The sequence below is a fragment of the Mirounga angustirostris genome, unplaced genomic scaffold, assembly GCF_029215605.1.
Source record: "Mirounga angustirostris isolate CCGP_5_RB_7025 unplaced genomic scaffold, mMirAng1.0.hap1 SCAF_2, whole genome shotgun sequence".
NCBI lineage: Eukaryota > Metazoa > Chordata > Mammalia > Carnivora > Phocidae > Mirounga > Mirounga angustirostris.
This window is the reverse complement of record NW_026991710.1, coordinates 167,151,694-167,173,901: the sequence shown is the minus strand read 5'-3', so window position 1 is coordinate 167,173,901 and position 22,208 is coordinate 167,151,694. Positions and strand designations below refer to the sequence as shown.

General features: G+C 47.5%; 1 protein-coding gene across 4 annotated transcripts in view; it reads left to right on the top strand.

Annotated features, from left to right (window-relative positions):
* The window catches only part of PLEKHA2 (pleckstrin homology domain containing A2), a 59,730-nt gene that overhangs the window by 5,445 nt on the left and 32,077 nt on the right, over positions 1-22,208 (top strand). For all 4 annotated transcript variants that reach the window (XM_064585519.1, XM_045879878.3, XM_045879879.3 and 1 more), the window contains 2 exons: positions 6,894-7,057; positions 20,120-20,176. In XM_064585519.1, coding sequence (XP_064441589.1) covers positions 6,917-7,057; positions 20,120-20,176 — 198 coding nt within the window. In that variant the 5' untranslated portion in view covers positions 6,894-6,916. The remainder of the gene's footprint in view (positions 1-6,893; positions 7,058-20,119; positions 20,177-22,208) is intronic.

Sequence of the window (22,208 nt, the reverse complement as noted above, 5' to 3'; positions counted from 1 at the left end):
CTGCTTAGCGGGAAGCCTGCTTCTCCCTCTCCCTCTGCCTGCCGCTCTGCCTACTTGTGCTCTCTCTCTGTCAAATAAATAAATAAAATCTTTAAAAAAAAAAAAAAAAAAAATGAATTAATGTTTTTTTCATACTTGAACCATCAGAGGCTACAGTAGATGGTTTCATAATGGGGCCAATACCATTTAAGGCTTTATCTCTGTTATCACTTCCCTTTTTATTTACCTCAAAAGTGTCAAATGGTCAAGCAGATGAATCTCCCTTATTTCACTCTGTTTTTTCCTTTATCTCCAAACTACACTAGCGATCTTAAAAATAAGATATCCAAGGGGTGCCTGGCTGGTTCATTCGGTGGAGTGTGTGACTTTTGATCTCAGGGTTGTGAGTTTGACCCCCACGTTGGGTGTAAAGACGACTTGAAAAATGAAACCTAAAAAAAAAAAAAAAAGACATCCAGTAGAGCAGACTATAGCTTTAATGATGTAATAACTCTAAAGCTTTTCTTTAAGAAAAAAAATCTATTTATCCATCTCTTCATTCATCTATTCAGCCATTTATTTAAAAAATGCCAGCCCCGTCTCCGAAGTTTCAAGAAGGAAAATTCCACTGGGGGTCTTGGTCAGGGTTCCTGCTTCATTTTCCCAGAGCATCGGGCATGGTGTGGCTTAGGTGCTATAGCAATAGAGGGATATAGTGATAGACATGGGTGTGAATATTGAGTTGGCCTCAAGGACAGGGGTTCCTCTTATGAAGACTTGAGAGTAAGGAACCACCCCTGCAGGGGAAAGAATGAGCCTGTCTAAGAGGATGTTGCAATAAGAAATAAGAAACCCCAACTCAACCAGATTGGAGAGTGCCAAAGCCCTCTGGGTAGGTACCTGGCTCTTGGGCATTTGTGATGGGTGGGATGGTGTCTTTTTAGGTTTAAGACTTTGGGGCACCTGGCTGGCTAGGTCAGTGGAGCATGCAACTCTTGATGTCGGGGTCGTGAGTTCAAGCCCCATGTTGGACGTAGAGCTTATTTAAAAAAAAAAAAAAAGACTCTGAAACACCAAATAGTCCCAGGAGAGCTATAATTGAGGCAAGGTTTTGCTTGTTTGTGGACTCTGGAGACTTGACAAATTTATTCTCAGCTTCAAAATTTATACACTGGGGTCAGGGTGTGTGTGCAGTTAAATAGCTTTCCCCACCTGCTGAATAAAAGAACACACATTCCCTGTAGAACATTTGGAAAATTTGGAAAATATACAGAAGTAAATAAAATTCACCCATAACCCATAGTCAATATTTTGGTGTCTATATGTCAGTCTTTTTCTATCCAAATATAGAAATACAAAAATAATATTTAGGGGATTGAGATCATATTGTAAGTCATATTGTATCTTTAAAAAACTTATGATGAGTTTCTCCCTAATTCATTTAAAATTCTCTGAAAACATAGTTTTTTATTTTATTTTATTTTTTAAAGATTTTTTATTTATTTTTTGACAGAGAGAGACACAGTGAGAGAGGGAACACAAGCAGGGGGAGCGGGAGAGGGAGAGGCAGGCTTCCCGCAGAGCAGGGAGCCCGACGCGGGGCTCGATCCCAGGACTCCGGGATCATGACCTGAGCTGAAGGCAGACGCTTAACGACTGAGCCACCCAGGCGCCCCGAAAACATAGTTTTTTAATGATTGTGTAATATTTCCTTATGTAAATGTCCCGTAATTTATTTAATTATCCCCTAATCATTGGGACATTCAGGACATTTCCAACTTGTTATTATGAATTCTAATGGAGTTGCCTTTTTAAAAATTTTAATCTTTATTTGCATTTTAGTTTATTTACTTGGATGGAATCCTAGAAGTAGAATTACTGGGTCAAAGGGTATGAACATTTTTAGCTCTCTTGTTACCTATTGCCAGATTGCTTTCCACAAAGGTTCATGCTCCTGTCCTGGGTGTATAAGAATCCTAAGACATCTTTTCAAGTAGATATTTGTTTCAAGCAACAATCTTCTCTTTATGTTCTTGACCCTCTAGTGCCTCTGTCTCCCATTGGTGCATGTTCTTTTTTCCTCCGGGTTTTGGTCCCCAGCTGTCTCTTTTGTATTAATCAGCCTGATGAAGTTGTCAATTGCCTCAGTTCCTACGGGACAGTTTTATTATTTTTTTTCTTGGCTTAAATCTTCTCCAATAATGGAACCTAAGACACTGAAATGGTAGTCAAGTAGGTATTTTGGACAGATGTCTCCCAGTGCCTTTCACCTCGTTCTAAGGTGGGAAGCCCTTAACTCTTCTCATGAGCCTCATCTGGTCAACTGGCAAATGTTGGCTGGGAATCTTCATTTAATTGACATTTAACCCATTTTCTGCTGCTGATCAGTCGGTAACTCAGTGCAAACTCACTTTTTGCTCAAAGTCTCCCTTTTTACCATAAATTAAATATTTAACATATTTTCAAGCGCAGTACATACTTAGGAACCTATACACTGAAGAAATTTGACTCATATAAAGCTTTCCTCTTTACTGGGGCACCTGGATGGCTCATCATTGGGTGTCTGCCTTTGGCTTGGGTCATGATCCCGGGGTCCTGGGATCGAGCCCCACATCGGGCTCCCTGCTCCGTGGGAGGCCTGCTTCTCCCTCTCCCCCTCCCCCTGCTTGTGTTCCCTCTCTCGCTGTGTCTCTCTCTGTCAAGTAAATAAATAAAATCTTAAAAAAAAAAACTTTGCTCTTTTCTATTTTACTCTTCATTAAAATACATTCTTCAGTTATTTAGATTATGTGAAGCCATGTTTTGGTTTGGTTTGATGAGCGTGTGTGTGTGTGTGTGTGTGAGAGAGAGAGAGAGAGAGAGAGAGAACGAATGCATTACTGTATGTGCACGTAATTTGAATTGCATTTTACAAGATCCAGGAAGGAAGATGAAGCAGGAAGCAAACGTGAAAAAATGTTCAGCCTCATTAGGCATCATTATATATTTAAAATTAGCAACAGTTGGAAATGAGAACATTCAATGTATACAAGATTATGGAGATGGTAACAATATATTGCTGACTGCAAAGTAAACAGACAATGCTTTTAGCAAGCAGTTTTGTAATAGGTCTCAAGAATTATAAAAGATCATTACCTATGATCTAGTCATATTACTGCTTGGAATTTGTGTATGCTGTTTCCATGTGAAAGAAGAAACAAAGCATGAAAATAAGAATTTTCATAACATTATTTATAATAGTGAAAAGTTGAATATAATCTGTCTAATAGAGAAATGGTTAAGTAAATTATAGTAAATGCAGTTCAGTAATGTTATGCAACCATTAAAAGCAATGATTATAAAGACTGTAGCAACATGAACATGTTGATGATATAATTTAAAAATTTAAAAAGGCCAATTAAGCGGAGAGGGGCATGAAAAAGCATGCAAAAATGAGAACGATTGGCTAGAGTGAATTTTTAAAAAATTCCAGCATTCTTACACTGTGATTTCTGCACAAAAAATGGAAAATTCTAGGGAGGTCTCGCAAACTTGGGAAAGTGGGTACTGAGTTGGGTGGACCCAGGTCCTTTCCTGCACAAATCTTCTGTGTTCTTTGTCACCAATGTGTTGTGAAGACTCTGCAGCTACTTGCTAGGAGGTTTCATTATGCTCTTAGAGCAGAGGTGAAGGGGCTCACCTGGGAGAGGGGTATCTGATGCACCCCAGTGAGAACACTCGCCATGTTGTCCTAGGAGATGGGGAGAGAGTCATTGGCAGGATATGGGGCTTAGGACATGGGTTGGGGGCAAGTCCTGGGCACCTATGTCACCCTCCACTCAATAGTTTTACCGTGGGAAACTTGGATTAAAATGAAATTTAAGATAACAAGTGATTTTAAAGAGTCAGAAAACAGGCTAAAACTATGTAATTGGAGGGATGTAGAAAGAATGGTACAAAGCTTTGCCTGGGTCTTAGTAGGGGAATTTGGGGTGACAGTATGTATGTGTGCATCAAGGTGTTTCTCTTCCCTTATGACTCACTAGCACTTCCCTTTCTCCCCTCACTGCCCAGTTGTTGGGGCTGGGCATGGGGTGGCAGAGATCAGTGGATTAGGGGGGCCTTTCTGGGAAAAAGAGGAGAGCCAGGGGCCTTGGAAGATGGTGGCGGCAGGTTGAAGAGCAGAGAGAGGGAGTTGGGGGATCGGGAGAAGCAGGCTCCCTGTACCAAACCTTAGCCTCTGTTCTGACAAGGGATGAAAAGTGGGGTCAGAATGAACTGACAGAGGATTGGGGGTTAGGACGTCAGGTTTGTGTTTGGTGCACCATCTTTTGAGTATGTTGCTTCTGTGTGGGCCGGCTAGGCATAACAGCATTTCCCTGTGATGCTTGGTTCTCCTGCAGCCCATCCTTCTCCCCTGCCTCCCACATTCTTGATGAGCTCCGTGACTCAGCTGCTTCCCAGGACATCCGAGCAGCTTTTTTTTCTGGCGATAGAACCACAGTCAGGAGAAGTAACCAGAATTCTTTTTGTTCTCCTTCCTTTTTCCCTTGGAGATGGGAAGCCCCCTCCACAAAGGCAGCCTGTTGGAGGATTGTAGACAGTGCCTTCTCTAGCCTGTGACCTGACAAAAAGGCTGGCACTGATTAATCCTGTAGGCTGAAAAGGGAACATTTGAAAGCCAGCAGTAAGCTGGATGCCATGCTTACCAGCTGGGTCTAAAGACCGTCAGCTTGGTTACCCCCCCTGCAGTTTATATGCTTTCTCTTAGAGATGTCCCAGGAGTGGCAGCAGTCCTGAAACTTCTGGAAATTCGGTCTCTGTGGCTGGGCTGGCATCAAGGGAATTTGCCTGGTTTTCTTGGGGATTGGGTGAGCTCCCTCCTCCCGACTGGGCGGCTGTGCATGGGACTGTGCATGGGATGCATTGGACATCCCAGCCTTTCTGCATGGGACTCCGATTTCCCCCGATTCTCTGGGGGGAAGCTGCATCCTTTCTCAGGGGTATGCTCCTTCCCAGCCAAAGCCAGGCCTCCTGCCTTCCCGTCTTTGACCCAGTGTCTGCTAGAAGACTTGAAATTCCTCCCCTGGTGCTTGTTCCTGACTCTTGGCTCCAGCCCACCCTTCCCCTTTCCCGACCTCACGCTTGCCCGGCTATGGAACCGCAGCTGGGATGGAAGGTTCGCTGGGAAAGCACCGGGAGAGCAGGGGTCCGGCTGTGCAACCTGTGACAGCCAAGATGCTCCTTGGCACCGTGGTCCTCCACTTCCTCCATATTGCTACTTCCTTCTCCACCATCTTCCCAGGTTTTATCCTGTTCTCGCCTTTTCTTTTACTTCTTTCCTTCCTTTTAGCTGCTTTTTCACCTTTGTCCCATTTCTCTGCCTGCTATATTCTTTTGTCCCCCACCATTACCCAGCAAGTAGCCGTGGGCCCCTGACCCATGTCCCTTCTGACTGTCATCTGTCCGCATCAGGAATCTGGCCTGATCTTAACCTGCAATCAAGGATTTCTTGTTCCCTGGTATCTTTGTGTGTGTGTGTGTGTGTGTGTGCGCGCGCGCGCGCGCGCGCGCAGGCTTACACGCACTCACATGAGTGTTGGCGGGGGGCACTTTTTCTTGGGTCTGCCTCTCCACCGTGCAGGCCACCTATGGGGGTGGGAGAGAAAGACCATGCCACCAGTTGCCACCCTTCAAGTGAGCCTAATCTTGTGGGAATGTGGGACTGGCCTGCCCTGGGCCTGGACGACTCTGGGTGTGGCATCTTGGTAGCTTACTTGCTGACCCAGCGTGGTGGTGCACGCATGGCCTCAAGCCAGCCGGCTCCCCACTTTGCTTAGGGCCTTGGTGGGCTTGGGTCACAGTGAGTTTCGCTTGTTGAAGCCAAGCGGGGCCCAGTGGTGGGTGTTGTCTGTCCTTGAAAGTCAGAATGTCATGTGGTGTTTTCTGACCCTTGTGGGCCCTTGTTCTACCTGTGCACTGTGCTGTGATCCAGGTTGGGTGTAACTGCTTACTGGAAGGTGCTCATCCTCCTTGGGGAGGAGAATAGAGCCCCCGCCCTTCGTGTGGCTCTTCAGAGAGTCAGAAGGAAATCACGTGGAGAAAGGAGGCTGGCTTGAAGGTGAAGCTTGTCTCTCATCATCAGAGACCCTTTTGGAGTCAGTGAAGGTGTTCATTGGTTGGGGCCTTCTTCTGATTCCTCGTTCTTCCAGTCATAAGTGGCCTTTGGGTAACAGCAGAGTGAAGTAAGTGAAGCTAGGGCTGAGGGATGTGGCCCTGAGATTTAATTCCTTCATGGAGCTGGAGGGTTTGCTCTTGATGACTGAATTCCTGGCAAAGTTTTATACGAGCATTTGAGTTGAAGCTTAAATATTTTCTGAGTTTCTTTTTGTATAAAATTGGGTTATGGCTTACTTTACAAGGCTTTTGTGAAGGGCAATAATAATACCTAGTGTTTATGAAATGTTTAATGTGTGCCAGGCACTTTATTCTCACCAAAATCTTAGGAGGTGTAGGCACCACTATTATCCCTGTTTTACAGGTGCAGAAACTGAAGTGCAGGAAGATGAAATAGCTTACAGTCACACTTATTAAGAGGCTGAAACTGGAATTAGAACCCAGGCCCCTGATCTAGGCTTATTTCCTCTTTATATGTAAAGTTACCCGAGGCTCTTCTCGGCACACAGTAGCACCGCAGGAAACTTAGTTGAGTACCTGCTCATGCATTTTGCTGGCTGTGTATGAAACAGAATTGAGAGAGGTTTCCAGGGTCTGGTTGGGGTGGAACAGTTGGTGCTCTGGGGAAGAAGGGCCGATGAGAGAGAGAGCCTAGCTTCTCACAGAGGTGAGTCAAGCCAGAGTGAAGTTCTTACAGGTCCTGAGGCAGGATGAAAGTCACCTTCCTCCTCATCACCTGCCTTCCTCCTGCCGTGCAGGGTGATGTGAGCAGAGCCCAGGAATGCCTTATGTGGATCGACAGAACCGAATCTGTGGGTTTCTGGACATCGAGGAGAATGAGAACAGCGGCAAGTTTCTGCGGAGGTACTTTATTCTGGACACCCAGGCCAACTGCCTTCTCTGGTACATGGACAACCCCCAGGTGAGAGGCTGCATGGGAAGGTGGCGGGGCGGGGGGGTGTGGTGGCTGGCCTGGGAGGAATGCCAGTGGGATTAGCCTCAAGGGCTTCAGCTCCTGTGGGCAGCATCAAACTGGTACTCAGTGAGGAGGGGGAAAACCCCTATCAAACACATACACACACACAGGGAACCATCCCAGATGTTAGCTTGAGGAAAAGGAAGCTCATCTCTCCTGCCCCTGGGGGTCTGGTATCTTTTCTTGCACTCAGGAATTGAACACTCGCAGAAGTCCAGGAGAGGCTGGCCCGGCTGGTTCCGGGCTCCAGGGCATGGCTTGCTGTCTGTCACCAACCTTGTTATGGCTGTGGCCTCGTGACCACTCCTGTTCTTCCAGTCTGGGGCCCCTCTCTGGCAGAGAATGTGGCCTGGTTCCTTGAGCTGGACAGATGTTGGACTACTTCGGTCTTGTTCATCAGGGAGTCATAGATCACAGAATCCTGGTTTGGAGGTGACTTTGGTGGTCACCTAGTTTTGCTTCTTCATGCTACAGATGAGAAACTGAGTCTCAGACATTGGAATTGACTTCATCAAGGACACAGCCAGAATTAGGTGACTTGCCTAGCATTTTGTGGCAGTCAGACCCCCTACTTTCTGTTGCTCAGCCTGGGAATCCCTGGAGTCGTCACTGGTATGGGAAAAAGTCTCAAGTCTTTTTTCTGGTGCTGTGAGTGCTGCTGGCTCTTTCCTTCCCACTACCCTGGAGCAGTTTGGTGGACCGAGGCCCCAAAGATTGGCATGGCCCCTGAATGTCAAGTTCACGGCTCATAGCCATGTTGTGGCTAGGAGGGGTGGGGGCTGAGATCTAGCTCTGGTCGAGAGACTTGGGAAGAGGGAAGTCTGGGTGTTAGAGGATGGATTTGTGCTTTAAGATGTGCAGTGGAAAAAGATCACTGTGAGTCTGTAGGTCATTATCCAGGGACTAATCCTCTAGAGGCCTTTGGCATTTGTCCTCTGGATTTGATGGCTGAGAGGAAACGCTATAGATAAAGAAAATATACTCAGGTTAGCTGCCACCTAGTCACCTTCTCCAGGAAAGACTTAACCCTAAGTAGAATCGTGCCCCATGTGTCACCCCACATCCCTGATAACCCTTCTGTTGATTACTTTCATCTGAAGTGCTGGGCTTGCAGGATGAAGCCTACATATGGACACTTATGTCCTTGACTTAGCCTGGAATGCTTGCCTCTGATAATGTTTTGGTCTTGGGTTTGCCTTCTGGCCCTACTCTATCATTTTCCGTGCCTTTGCTCTGTACAGGTGCCCACAGCTGGGTCAACAGATCCACTGTGAAGGGAAGTAGCACTGTTGAAGGAGCTTGGGATCAAGTCTTTGTTGCTGTAGACTCGGCTTCTGGCATGCCAGGGGTGAGCCCCGAGTGACTCATGGTCTCTGGGTTTTATCATTCCCTTTCCCTTTTTCTCCCTTTGTGTACTTTCTCCCACTCATCTGTCATATTAGCTAGGGTAATTCGAAAGTATTTTTGTCTTGACATATGTGCTTACTGCAATGCTTCCTGCTAGGACTGTTCTTAATCCAAATGCACTTGCCTAGGGAATCCTGACTAACTGTCAGCAGCCACCTCCTCTGAGAGCTGGTCCCTCCTTCACATCCTGGACCACAGGCTGAGAATCTTGCTGTCAGTGACAGATCACCCAGGGCCACATTGTCACCACCTCAGATTTCAAATGTTGCCAGTTGTCGGGATTTCCCTTGCTCTGTCCTGCCCACTGATTTGACTGTTCTTTGGTTCTAGAACGTGCACTGACCTCGAATGCTCCACCATGGGCTGCCTCCCTGGGAACTCTGGGGTCAGCCTCTGCAGCAGGTCCTACCCTGCCTAGGGGGCCTCCTGCACTTCCCTGCTGACTCAGCTCTCAGGAGGCTCTTGGAGCTAGAGTCTTCTTTGAGTTTGAGTTATCAAATGGAACTCGTGGCCACTGCAGGAGAGTCTTGACATTTTCCCCGGAAGCAGAGATTTCAGCTGGCTTGGCCTGTGGCGAAAAAACAGTCTTGCTGTGGCAGGGAAATAGTTCTGAACGTTTCACTCCGCCTGTCGTTAGCTTAGCTCTTCGTCGTGTTAGTGGCCAAATAGCCATCCTAGATTTGAGAGTGGCTATTTTTATAAGTTGTAAAATAGTATCAGCAAACACTTACGAGTATGTGGCAAGCACTGTTCTAAAGACTTCAATGGGTTTTCATTTCATTCTGACAAGTCTGATTGGTAGGTATTATTGTCCTCATTCTAAAGGTGACGTGGGTAAGGCAGGGAAGAATTTGCCCACAGTTACACAATGAGAAAGTGACAGAGCTGGGATCCCGGCGCTGGCAATCTCTGACACTGTCCGGCTCTGGTTCCCCTGCCTTTATTTATTTATTTATTTATTTATTAAGATTTTATTTATTTATTTGACAGAGAGACACACAGCGAGAGAGGGAACACAAGCAGGGGGAGTGGGAGAGGGAGAAGCAGGCTTCCCGCCGAGCAGGGAGCCCGACGCGGGGCTCGATCCCAGGACCCTGGGACCATGACCTGAGCCGAAGGCAGACGCTTAACGACTGAGCCACCCAGGCGCCCCACCATCTTACTTTTATAGGGAAAAGGAGATGCCTGATATGGTATCTTAGTTAATAGGCATTCATAAGTGGGAGGTTCTCTCAACCCACGTCTCCGATCTTTGCCTGTCGAAGCTACTTGGTAGTTGGTGTTTCTGGAGCCTGGTTTTACTACCACTCCCGCTGCCACTACTATTACTCTTAACTGCTGGTTATCCTTCCTGAGTGTGGAATGCTTTACGTATATCGTCTCATGGAGTCCTTCCAGTGATCCTGGGACTCGGGGGCTATTATCACTCTGGAAGTACTCCGCAAGGTGCAGGAAGTTTGGCACCTTTGTTCAAGGTCACACAGGTATAGCGCTGGAGTTGGCGCCAGGTCTGTGTGTGACTCCAGTGTCTGCGCTCTTCACCTGTGTCCACGTCCTCCTCCCGATGTCTGGGCTCAGCCCTGTGCTTGGTCCCGGGGACCATGTGGGAGGTGAATTCAGTGAAGTCTTTGCCACCAGGAAGCTTCAGGTTTAGCTGGAGAGCTGAAAACAGCACCCACAACTGCGGTGCTAAAAATCTCGGTGCACCTTTATAACAAGATAGGGCATTGTTGAGTTGAACGGCCAGATGCCAGTAGTTTGGCTGAAGGAGAAGGGGCTGCCATTTTCCTCTGCGGCTGCCCATCTAAGGAAGATGTAGGGCCTCAAGCTGGAGTCTAAGATGGAAAGTTCTCAGGTCTGGGAGATAAGAGATCAAGGCTCTGCCACGAAGTTATTTTGTACATTAGGTAAGTTATTTATCCTCTCCGGGCTGTAGGTACTCTAGATGATTTTTAACATGGCTTTTAGCCCCTCAATTCCTGAAGGGCTGAGAAGAGTGAACTCCTGGAGTTTAGCAATATCGCTTAACGTGTATTTGCTCAGTGCAGAAATACATCCTGTGTGCCATACACCGGTATAGATGCTGAGGTTCCAGCAGTGGATAGACCAAATCTGTGCCTTCATGGAGCTTACGCTGTAGGTGAGAAATGTGGCAGGGAGAGAGGGGCCCCCCTTCATGGAGATCCAGAGAAGGAGGGATGGGTGACATGGATCACTACCACAAGTGATTTCCATTTGTGGGGCATTGTAAAAGTTTAGGTATATTTTCACTTATAATATCTCCTTTGATTGTTATGCTCCCTGTCCCAGGCAGAGCGGCAGGGGAAGAGGAGGGTATTTCTGGGTGAGGGCAATAGCAGTCGTTTGGAAGCCTCTGAGGCAGCACCAAGGAGGAAGGTGAGCTTCCTGATCAGAGGGGATTTAAGGTCAGGTTCTCCAGAAGAAGATCCCAAGGCCAGGAATCAGGCACCAAGGCAAGGATTTGTGCCAAGTTCATTTTTTCTTTCTTTCTTTCTTTCTTTCTTTCTTTCTTTCTTTCTTTCTTTCTTTCTTTCTTTCTCTCTCTCTCTCTCTCTCTCTCTCTCTCTCTCTTTCTTTTCTTTTCTTTTCTTTCTTAGATTTTATTTACTTATTTGAGAGACAGAGAGAGCATGAGTGGGGGGAGGGCCAGGAGAGGGAGAGGGAGAAGCAGACTGCCCACTGAGCAGGGAGCCCGATGGAGGGCTCCATCCCGGGACCCTGAGATCATGACCTGAGCTGAAGTCAGATGCTTAACTGACCGAGCCACCCAGGTGCCCATGGGCCAAGTTTTTTCTTAAGGAAATGTTCTTCTGGAAATTGTCAAGAGAGCTGGGGAGCAGGACAGGGAAGCAGAGGAAGCCAGACAAGGGTCTGAGCTCAAACAGAAGTTGGCAAAGGGTAGGCCTCAGCCCGAGGCTGCAGTGGGGCTCAGAGTAAGTTAGGCCTCAGAGTTGTCCAAGGGAGGTGGGCTTTTGCACGCCCCACTGGACAGTCACTGGTTTCGGCTCTACAAATGTGAGCAGAACAGCTCCAGGAGCCTGAAGGCTGCCCTCTGCTCACGGGACAGATAGCAGGTACGCATTAGGGGTCAGCATGCATGGACCAGGTACAGCCCGAAATGTCTGATAGAATTTAGAGTTGATGCGGTAAAGTATGAAATCCAGGTTTTTGATATAGGCAGTGGTGACACCAGACCAATACGGGATGAAACCCATTAGCTGAAAAGGACCCCTATAAATGGAAAGTTTCAATATTATTGCTTATGGCCACTGATCCGGCTAATGCATATAAAAATCAATATGCTGACAATATCAAGCACACAAATAGTTCTTGAATAGAAATGAACATTGGCTGGATTTTCGTGAAAACATTGCTATGATATTATGGCTCCAGCAGCTGTATTTTAATTTAATGTTGGTCCCTATCATGAGAGAGGAGATAAAATACCTTAATTAGGCTGCTGTACTTTATTACAGTGACCTACAGGTGACTGACTATGTTTTAATCGCACAGCAACGCTTATGTTCCAGCCTGTGAGGCCCACTTGGCTAAGTAATTGCAAGACTAAATTATGTAGCCCTGAAAAAAGGATAAACAGAAGCATGAACATACTATTGCACTAGCTGGTTGTTCTTATCAAATTTACTCTGTGAAGTGTATTTTCTCTCTATTGCTAAAAAATACTCCGATGCTTTTACTTTCCAAAGACCATGATGTGAATTATGGATCATTGTAACATTCAGAAAGATGGTATCTCTCCTGGTAACTCTGGGGCCACAATGAGAGCCCTTTGCTTTTTTTTTTTTTTTTTTAAATCTGAAAGCAGTTCTTTCGTTGAAAGGGGCAAGGAGCTTTAGCTGTGTTAAAAAGATGGATATTTGGCTATTTTGGCTATTTGGATATTTTAGTAGAAAGAATACAGAAGCGTGGTAGGAATACATAGAACATATAAATAAATGGACAGTAGTTTTGTCTTAAAGGCTATGTGAAAATTGGTATTTTTTAAAATTGTGAGGTTTTTGTCAGAAGCCTCCTTGAGCAAAATTTGGCTGAAATCCATCAATATTTAAAAGATTTTTGCATCATAGGCTTCACCCTGTCAAAATGCCAAGAACCAGTAAGATAACTTAAAAAAAAAAATAGCCAATACACGCATATGGTACAAAATTCAAAATGTGGGACTGCTGATCTAGTGACAAGTTCCTCCCTCCCAGTCCTGTCCACCAGCCACATAGTCCTCTAGCCAGAGGCAGCCCACATTACCAGTTTCTTACGTGTCTGTCCAGAGATGTTCTCTGCATAAACAAGCATCATGAGACTTTTCAGACCTCCAGCAATTGTTTTGCTGGAGCAAAGTGTTTTTCAGTCATGGATTTTGTGTTATTGGTATATTAATGACTTTGGACTACATGGTATATTTCCATGTAGTCAAATGATTTCAAGGGCCAAGTAGAATTTCTGGCAGGCTTTTGTCCATACTGTCTGTGAGAGGCAGGATGCAGAATTCCTTTGGGAAAAAAAGAAGATTTCAAGCAACAGGTCTATACTTTTACCAAAATGCAAATTCCACTAAGGGAAAATTATTAGTCAGTTAATGTGTTTTTTTTTTTAGAATTAAAATTATGTATGACTTATTGAGAATTAACATAAAATACTGTAGTAATCTTGTGTGTTTTTTAAAACAATCTTCATTTTCTTTATCACAGGATGGTACTTTGTCTAAATTAAAAGGAAGTGAAAACCAAGAGGTACTTTGGGACAATCGTGTTCATAGCACTAGTTGGTAGTAAAGTCTAACCAAGGGAGAGGGAAGCTGTGAAATTTAGCCAAGTAACTGTGGTGAAACTGTTCTAAGTTTTCTTAAAATTTGCCTTCGGTTTTATTGTTGTTAATGTTTTGCTTTGAGATTTCAACCTTCAGTGTTTGATATATCTATTGTATATGTATACTTTTATGTATTTGTATAACTATTTATATACAAAAGAATGCCATTTTACTATTCAAATAATGTCTCCAAGGCAAAGCAGGCAACTGTGTATTTGGGAGGGGGCTACATATTAGATTTTGCTCCCAAGCCCATTTTCTTAGTTTGTATCCCTTGAGCGCAGGACAACTCGATGTGTACCTGAATTAGGGAAACACCCCCCCTTTTTTTTTTTCCTGAGCCTCATGTCCTCATCTGTAAAACAGTGGTAATGATATTATCTCTATCTCTGACATAGTTGCTGTGAGGATTAAATAAAGTAATGTATGTGGAAGTGCTTGCATAAACTCTAAAGTATTACCGAGATGTCATTTGCTGACAGCGAGGCATTTGTCTTGGGCGCCCTGGACTGTCGTCGGCGGTGGTGCGCAGGGAATAGAGAGAAGGGGATAGACGGAGAGGCCATGTGAAGGAAGAAAATGTCACGCTCGGTGACTGATGGGAGGGTGAAGGAGAGCAGTCGGAGGGTTAGTGCCGGGCTGACCGGGAGAGAAGGTGGAACCACTGACAGACACGGGGCAGTGGGGAACGGACCCGATTCCAGGACGGAGGGCCATGACTCCTGAGTTTTGAGGCACGTGTGGAGGAGGCTGCCTTGAGCACAGGGGTGAAGGGCTTGGCTTATTGACTTTAAAGTTTTAGAACCATTTCAGTGGCCAGTGGTTGGAGTCTTGGAACCTGAACGTGTCCTGGGGATTATCTAGAGCCCAGGCCTTGGACCATGTCTTTAGGTCACTATCACCAGGACTGGGGGAGGGAAATAAAGGGGTTGGGCATGTGGTGGCCAAGGGACTTAGCCTTCATGACATCTATCCTGGCTGAAGCCCATGCTGATGCAGGTTGATGGTCAACAGAGAGGAGGCGTCCAGACAACAGAACGCAAGCATTGCACCAGCAGAGCGGTTCATGATGCAGAGTTGACTTTTCTGGAAGGCAAGGGTTAAATGCAAATTTTGAACTAGAGAATGAGGAGAGTAGTCAGGGGCATTTCACCCTTCCTCAAGTTAGTATCAGGAAGTGGAGCTACAGAATGGAGGGGAGGAGATGTGTTTGATACCAGAGCGGCAAGTCAGGCCACTGTCTGGGTCACCTAATGCCTGGAAATAGCTTGGTTACTTTCCTTTTGTTGCTCTCCCATTCTGGGGCGGGGGCTGTAGAATGTGGGGCAGAGGGAATTGTGTTCTTCCCTCTGTTCTCATCATACAGCTCTTCTTAGGCGAGTCTTTCTTTTCTGAGAGTCTGTGTCTGGCCTCGGTTTCTCGTGTTGGAGTTGTGGTTTCGGCCTATGGGCAGCCATGTTGGCTCATGGCCTAGCTGTGGGATTTCCGTATACATCCCCTTCCTCCTCCTCCCACTCGTTGACCAGCAAGCTGGTTTTGACTGCCTGATGTGTTCTGCTAGGCACCCTGGAGGGAGAGAAGAGAAGGTAAGAAGGCATCTTTTTCCCCCTCTCCACTCCAAATCCCTGGTCGTTCGGAGTTTGGCATGCAAGAGCCAGTTTGACCAGTTCCTGCCCTGCCCAGCTTGGGCAACTGTCGAGGGCCTCTTTTGGTGTAACCCTGCTGGTCCTGCTCTTGTATTTACCTTTCATTGATAATCAACTCTTAGATAATGAGCAGGTCCTTGTACATTTGGATTGTCTCACGGGAGGTGGCATGGCGTAGAGGGAAAGCATGTAAGATTGGGGAATCAGGAAGGGTTGGGTTTGAATACTGGCCTGACTGCTCACTGCGTGTGTGACCTTGGGCAAGTTGCTTCACCTGCTCAGTCCTTAGTTTCTTCATCTGTAAAATGGGATTGTTAGGATTAAGTGACAATGTGCAGGAGTACCTAGCAGCCAGGCCTGGTGCAAAATTAACTCTAAATATACGTCAGTTTCCTTTTTCCTTCCTCAAGCTGTGCTTTGCTGAAGCACTAGATTGATGGTGGGAGTTACAAGCTCTATCTTTATTCAGCTCCCTGAGGAAGTCATTTCCCCACCTTGAGCCTTAGAGGACTCATGCGGCAAATGATGAGGGATCACCAGAACCCTTTAGTGGTGTTGCTCTGTGAATTTATGACTCTCTAGTTAGTCATTTCTGTGCTCCTTGTTACTCTCGTTAGAAGATGGGAAAGGGAGTAGGAGACACTCCTAGGGTAAAATTTTCTATTTCGAAACAAGAGATAATGTTGCTTCTGGAAAAAAGGCTTACTACGGGAGGTTTGTCACATCTCTGTGTGGGCCTCTCAGGTCCTTCCTTGGTGATGGAAAAGAATAAACCCCGCACTTTCCACTCATGGGGAGCGGGAGCTTCTTTGAGGCCCTTGGTGGCAGAAGAACGCTTGAGCAAAAAGCAAGGTGTTGGCAGTGTCTTCATAAAAACTGTCAGTCATTTAACGGGAGCCTGCCCTGTGCCGTACAGTGTTTCGGAAAATTGAGAATGCTTCTGACTTCCAGACATCCTCACGTCCAGTGGCTGCCAGCCATGTGTGGCACTGGAATCCCCTTTCCCGCTGCCCTGCCCTTCCCTTCCTCCCTGTTTATTGCTGGTGCAGCAACCAAGGTCACCCTGTGGGCTGCCGCTGGGCGTGGCTTTCTCACCAGCTGCTGCATCTCTAGTGCAGAGTCAGCAGGACCAGCCTGCAGCAGTGGTCCTCAAAACGGGCAGCACTGTGGAATCACTGCGGTGCTTGGAAAACATACAGGTGCCTGGGCCCTACCCCAGATCAGTTAAAACCCTGGGAATGAGGCGTGGGTATTAGTTTGTTTAAAAATACCTGCAGGTGGTTCCCATAAGCAGCCTTCCCACCAGCCTGTCTTCACTCCCCATCCGCTCAGATGCTCTCATTTCAGATGCTTCCCTTGACCCTCTTGTTGTTGGGGCTCGGTCCTTTTATGCCCCCTCCATCCGATTCCTGTCCCTCAGGAACCCTGCCTGAGGTCATGGAAACTGCAACCTCAAGTGACAGCCCAGTTCAAAACATGAACAAGTTCTTTCCAAAGAAACGTCGTTCGCCAATGGTGGATGGGAGGTCTTCAGTACTGAGGGTAGCAGGCTTTTAGGGACTAGTTCGGGAACTTAACCACCAAGCAAGTAGTGTTTTTGCTTAAAAATTGAGGAGTCCAGGGGCACCTGTGTGGCTCAGTTGGTTAAGCGTCCGACTCTTGGTTTCTGTTCCCGTCATGAGCTCGGGGTCCTGGGATCAAGCCCTGCATAGACCTCTGTGCTCAGCAGGGAGTGTGCTTGGGATTCTCTCTACTTCTCCCTCGGTCCCCACCCCCCGCCCCGCCCTGCCCCCAGCTTGTGCACTTGTGCATTCTCTCTCTCTCTCAAAATAAATAAACCAATGAATAGATCTTTAAAAACTAATAATGAGTAAATAAAGATTGAGGAGTCTGCAATGTAATAAGATTCTACTCATGTCCTCCATGTGCTTAAAATCTAGTAAGAAGAGACTTAAACTCGCAGAAAAATATGCTGCAATATAGAATTGAGGGCTAGATTTTGTCATGTAGATCAGTTGTTCTCAGCCTTGGGCCTGTGTAGGGATCACTTGGGAACATTTAAAAAATGTGCATGTTCTGACCGCATTCCATTTGACTCTGATTCAGTGTTTTTTCGGGTGAGGCCTGAGCCGGGGCCTTTTCAAACAAGCTCCCCGGTAGAGTGTGATGTGCACCACAGCTGGAGACGGATTGGTGCACAGGAATTCAGAGAGGGGGGAGCTCAGGAACAGACTGCAGGCTGGAGAAGCTTTGTGAAGGTAGATCCTCTTGTTCCTTCCCTGGAAGAGACCGGGCCGCGTCCTGGAGAGGCAGCTTTGACACCCTGCCCCACCCCAGGTGCTGTTTCTTGGCGTTCCTGGCCTGACAACTGGCTGCTGAGGTCCTCAGCTCAGACATGTTGGTACATTCTTCCTTGACCAGGAAGGTTCTGCCTGGGGCTGCCACCCTGGCAGCGAGCTGTCACCATTAATCTCCCAGGTCCAGTAACTGGAGTGGACATGGAGCCGTCACTCTGGATCAAGGCTCAGGGATCCTGGGGCTGTTTTCTCCTATCATTCGTTCCCCCTCTCCCCCACCCTCCTGGCATTTACAGACACTCGTCATATTTTCCTGGCTTCTCATGGTGGAGAGGGAGGTACATGTGAGCCTAGGAGCAGACTGTGTGGTGGGCGGTGGGTGAGGGAGGTGAAGGCGCCCCTGCCCCCAGGTAACCGGGCAGGAGAACTGCTCCTGTGTCTTTCTGGAGCGGGAGAGCTGAAGCGGGGGGGCGGGCAGGGGACTGAGGGTGGAGCAGCCCTGGAGGGCGGAGGGGATGAAGTAGTTGAAATCTGATCGGCTCGTATCTGTCATTACGTGTGGGTTAGTGTCCGAATGGTTCCCCAGATCCCACTTCATCACTCATAATTCCAGATAGGGCTCTGGAGGCCTTTGGGCTGTGGTTTGGGGTGATGAGAGTGAGTTGTGCAAGACCAAACCCTGAGACTTGGCATCTGCATCTTGTAATTAGTGTTGTGGGTCCGGGAGAGGACCTACATCTCGAAGGTAATGTTCGCCTGGAGCTACCATGGGCTAGGCTCTCCTTACGGATTTTCATGTAATTCTCACAACAAGCCTGTGAAACAGGGTTTACTGTCCCCCCCCCTTTATAGGTAAACAAACTTGCCTACAGTCATAGGGCAATAATGTCACAGCTAGAATTCCAACAGCTCAAACTTTTAAGATTTTATCATGCTGCTTCTAGGGCATTGGGTTGAAGTCAGGTGACCTGAGCTTTATAGTTCAGGTTCTTCCACCAATTATGTGACCTTGGACCGATCCCCTCACTTTCTTCCAGTGCCACATGGGGCTGGGAGTGGGCCAGGTGCTCAGCGGTCCGACAGGCTGGTGGCTGTCCTTGCAGGCAGCCTTACTGTGTGCGGAGCTGTCTGCCCAGAGTAGTTCGCGTTTTCCTGGCGGCAGTGTTGGTTGCTCATTGGCCTTTTGGGGTGCCTGTGGCTCCTTTGTGGACTCTGATTTAGGGGCACAGGGCCTATCTCTCTTTACCCGATAGAGATTTCCTTAAAAGTCAACAAAATGCAATCACTGTATATTCGAAAAAAATGTGTAAATCAGATCATCCGTATCTGAAATGCTAGTCTGGCTTCTCGAAGGCAGCATTTAGATTTATGGCCTCATTTTGTTAAAAAAAAGAAGGGGGGTAGGGGGCAACATCCTTTCTGAATTTCTTACTCTACAATTTAAGGTCTCTGAGAATCCTTTTATCGTGGTATCATCCCCATCTATTTTCTCGTGTATAGAAAATTTCACATATTGCATTTACTTCAAGTGATGTATGTTAATTTAGATAATTGGGCCTAGAAGGGCTCTTCCCTACCGACTAAGATACTTCTTAAGGGCAGTCTCCTGGAATGACAGGTCATTTCACTGCTAACCCTTTAGGAAATTTACTAAATTCTCATTATCCAAGATTTATCTCCCTTATTGCTTTGAGATAAGCCCAGGTAACTGGGAGCTTCAAAGTTATTCTTGGAGGCTTATGCAACAGCTTAAGGGGCACCAGGAGCTGTGGACACGTCCTCAAGGTCCGTGGGGGAGTGGATTTTCCAACTTAAAAATAAACTCCACAGCTGAGGTCTCTAATCTTGTTCATTTCTTTGGTATGCTATCATCCCTGTGTCTTCACTGTGTTTCTGACAGTGGAGAAATTAGAAAGCCAAAGAATATTGCCCGATGAGGTGCCTGTGAGTTTCTTGCTGTTTTAATAGAACATTGACTTGGTGTTTTATGGCGTACAGACATCATCCCAGTTGGTACTCATAATAATCTTGTGAAATAAACTGAACAGCTTTATTTTTTTATTTCTTTTTTTTTTTTTTAAGATTTTATTTATTTATTTGAGACAGAGAGAATGAGAGACAGAGAGCACGAGAGGGAGGAGGGTCAGAGGGAGAAGCAGACTCCCTGCCGAGCAGGGAGCCCAATGTGGGACTCGATCCCGGGACTCCAGGATCATGACCTGAGCCGAAGGCAGTCGCTCAACCAACTGAGCCACCCAGGCGCCCCTATTTTTTTTATTTCTGTATTGTGTGAATCAGTACCCTGTTTATTACAAAAAGAATTTGAAGTAGCATAAAGCAGGACCAAGCCAATAAGGAGGCCAGAGCTGTCAGGAAAGAAGAAATATAATGGCTAATATTTGTTGAGAGCCCTCTATGTACCCGGGATGATTCCAAGTGGCCTTAAATGTATTAGCTCATCCTTATGAGTGCCTTGTGAGGTAGGTTATTATCCCTATTTTTTACAGAAAGGAAAACGGAGGCTTAGTGCTTAAGGAACTTATTCACTGTCAAATGGTGGAGCTCACACTTTTTACCACCGTCCTAGAACACACCCCTCCCTAGTAAGTAAGGCCAAGGATAAGGTCCATGCCAACAGAGCCATGGCAGGTTATCACCGTTTCACGGAGGAAAGTGAGCTAAAGAATGTGGGTAAGTGGCTTGCTCAAGGTTGCAAAGCCAGGACTAGAGTCTTGGTCTTCCATCTCTTAGTGCTGTTTCCACTGCCTCACATAGCATTATGCTTCTTAAAATGAAAAACATATGTCTTTCAGAACCTGGCAATGGGGGCAGGAGCTGTTGGATCTTTGCAGCTGACCTACATCTCGAAGGTAATGTTCGCCTGGAGCTGTGGGGATTCGCGTCCTCTAAGTGGGTTTAGTATCTAAACGAGAACTGTCAAATTCTTCGGGCATTAGCATTTGGATATGTTGCATGGGCAGTGAAGTGCTCCCCTGCCCTCCCTTTGGAAGCTTTGCTGCTGACCGGTGCTGGGTGGAGTGTGTTTAACAGGTTCTTGGAGGGTGAGCCTGAAGCCTCTTACTCCTGGGACACGTCAGTCAGTGATGCTCCCCGCTCCTGCCAAGGAGGCATAGGTGGTGGGGGTAGGAGTTGGGTGTGACCTTTTCTCGTCATTGAGGCAAAAAGGAATACAAAACAACTGTAAAATCCCCAGTGACTATAGAAGATTCTCCCAAGGGGTATTGTTCAACAGGAGAGGCTCAGAAAGGGTCGGGGCTGTGCTGGATTATCTATCACCTGGACAGAATGCCTGTGGAGGGAAGGCTAGGAGAGCCCCTGGAAGGCCCTCAGTTGTGCCGGGGAACTATTTAGCAGCCAGATGATGGCTGGAGAGCCTGGCAGGTGGGCTGACAGGCCGTCCCTGGTCCAATTAGTGCAGACAGGGCAAGAGCAGTCCTTCTTCGGAGCTGAGACCCGGGGGCGGGGGGCGGCGGGCGGCGGCGGTGGGCTGGTTGATGATGCCCATACTTAGCTGCTGAATTTAGCTTCTTATAGCGGCCCCTCCCTGGAGCAGGCTCCAGTGCTGACCTGTGATGCAGCAGAGATAAAAAAAAGGGCCGGGGATTTAGAGCCTTGCCAGAAAGAGGAACTCTTCGTCCAGTGAGAAGAGCCAGGTGGCGCCCAGCCAGCACGAAGGTTCCGGAAGCCCTGCTCTCCTCACGCACCCCTCACTTCAGGCCTCTTGGGGATCTCTGCTGCTTTGCTCACGCTGTCGCACCCTCAGGGGTTGAGACAAGGTGGGGGGACCCTGATCTGAGGGACCGCTGGCTCCTTGGCCTTGCGAGCTTTGGGAACCCTTGTGTCCAGCCTCCCATTGCGCCTGGCTGGGTGGGGGGCGGGTGGTCGGAGGTGGAGGCAGCTGCAGGGGCTGCAGGCAGTGGCTGGCAGACGCAGCTGGGCACCGAGGCAGAAGATGCAGGGCAGGGTTTGAGCGGATTAGAGAGAGGAGATCATGACCTCGGCGGGGAGGGGGCAGGGCTTAGAGCGAAGCTTTGCTAGCACAGCTGTGGGCAATTTGTGCTGGCCTTGCGGTGAGAGATGTGGCTGCCTCTGGGGCCAGGCGGGCCAGAGTGCCTGGGCCTTCCCTTCTCCTGTCTGGTCTTGCTGTGGGCTCATGAGGTCTTTCTCCAGGAGGCTTGGAGGAACAGAATCAGAGAGGGGGAGCAGGGAACCTCATTATTAGTGAAATTCCAAACCTTCTCCCGTTGGAGAGGGTTTGGGAGACTTCGGGGAAGAGTGAATACCGTCTCCTGCTGAATCATGATTTATAAATGCAGCTCAGAGGAGGGTTTTTAGAATTCTCAGCTTTGGAGGCTGCCTCATTTAGGGAAGGATGGACCTGCCTCTTGGCCCTTCTCGGGAGATGCAGGCCTGGGTGGGTGTTTTTGCAAAGCCCACAGCTGCCCCAGGGTCAGGTTACACGGAGTGGAGCGCCTTTAACTCCTTCCTGACCCAGTGCCAGAAAGCAGGGGTTTTCCCAGAAACACATTTAGCAGTGCAACTGGCATCAGATTCAGCATTCCAGCTTATTTCGTGTTAACCCCTGGGTAGTCCCTCCCAGAGTAAAGCGTTTCACCCCAGCGTCGACCTGGCTCGCGGTGTATGTGTGGTCCCTGTGCAGGGGTGCTTTCCATAGCTCCTTCTTGAAGGCTAGTGTTGGGACACTGAGTTCCTTCAGAAAGGCCAACAGAGATGAAACTCCTTGACTTGATGTCCTCCAGGGCATTGATGGCAGCAGAACTAGGTTTGGGGCAAACTAGGGAATGATGATGGGCGCCTGGGTGGCTCAGTTGGTTAAGCGACTGCCTTCGGCTCAGGTCATGATCCTGGAGTCCCTGGATT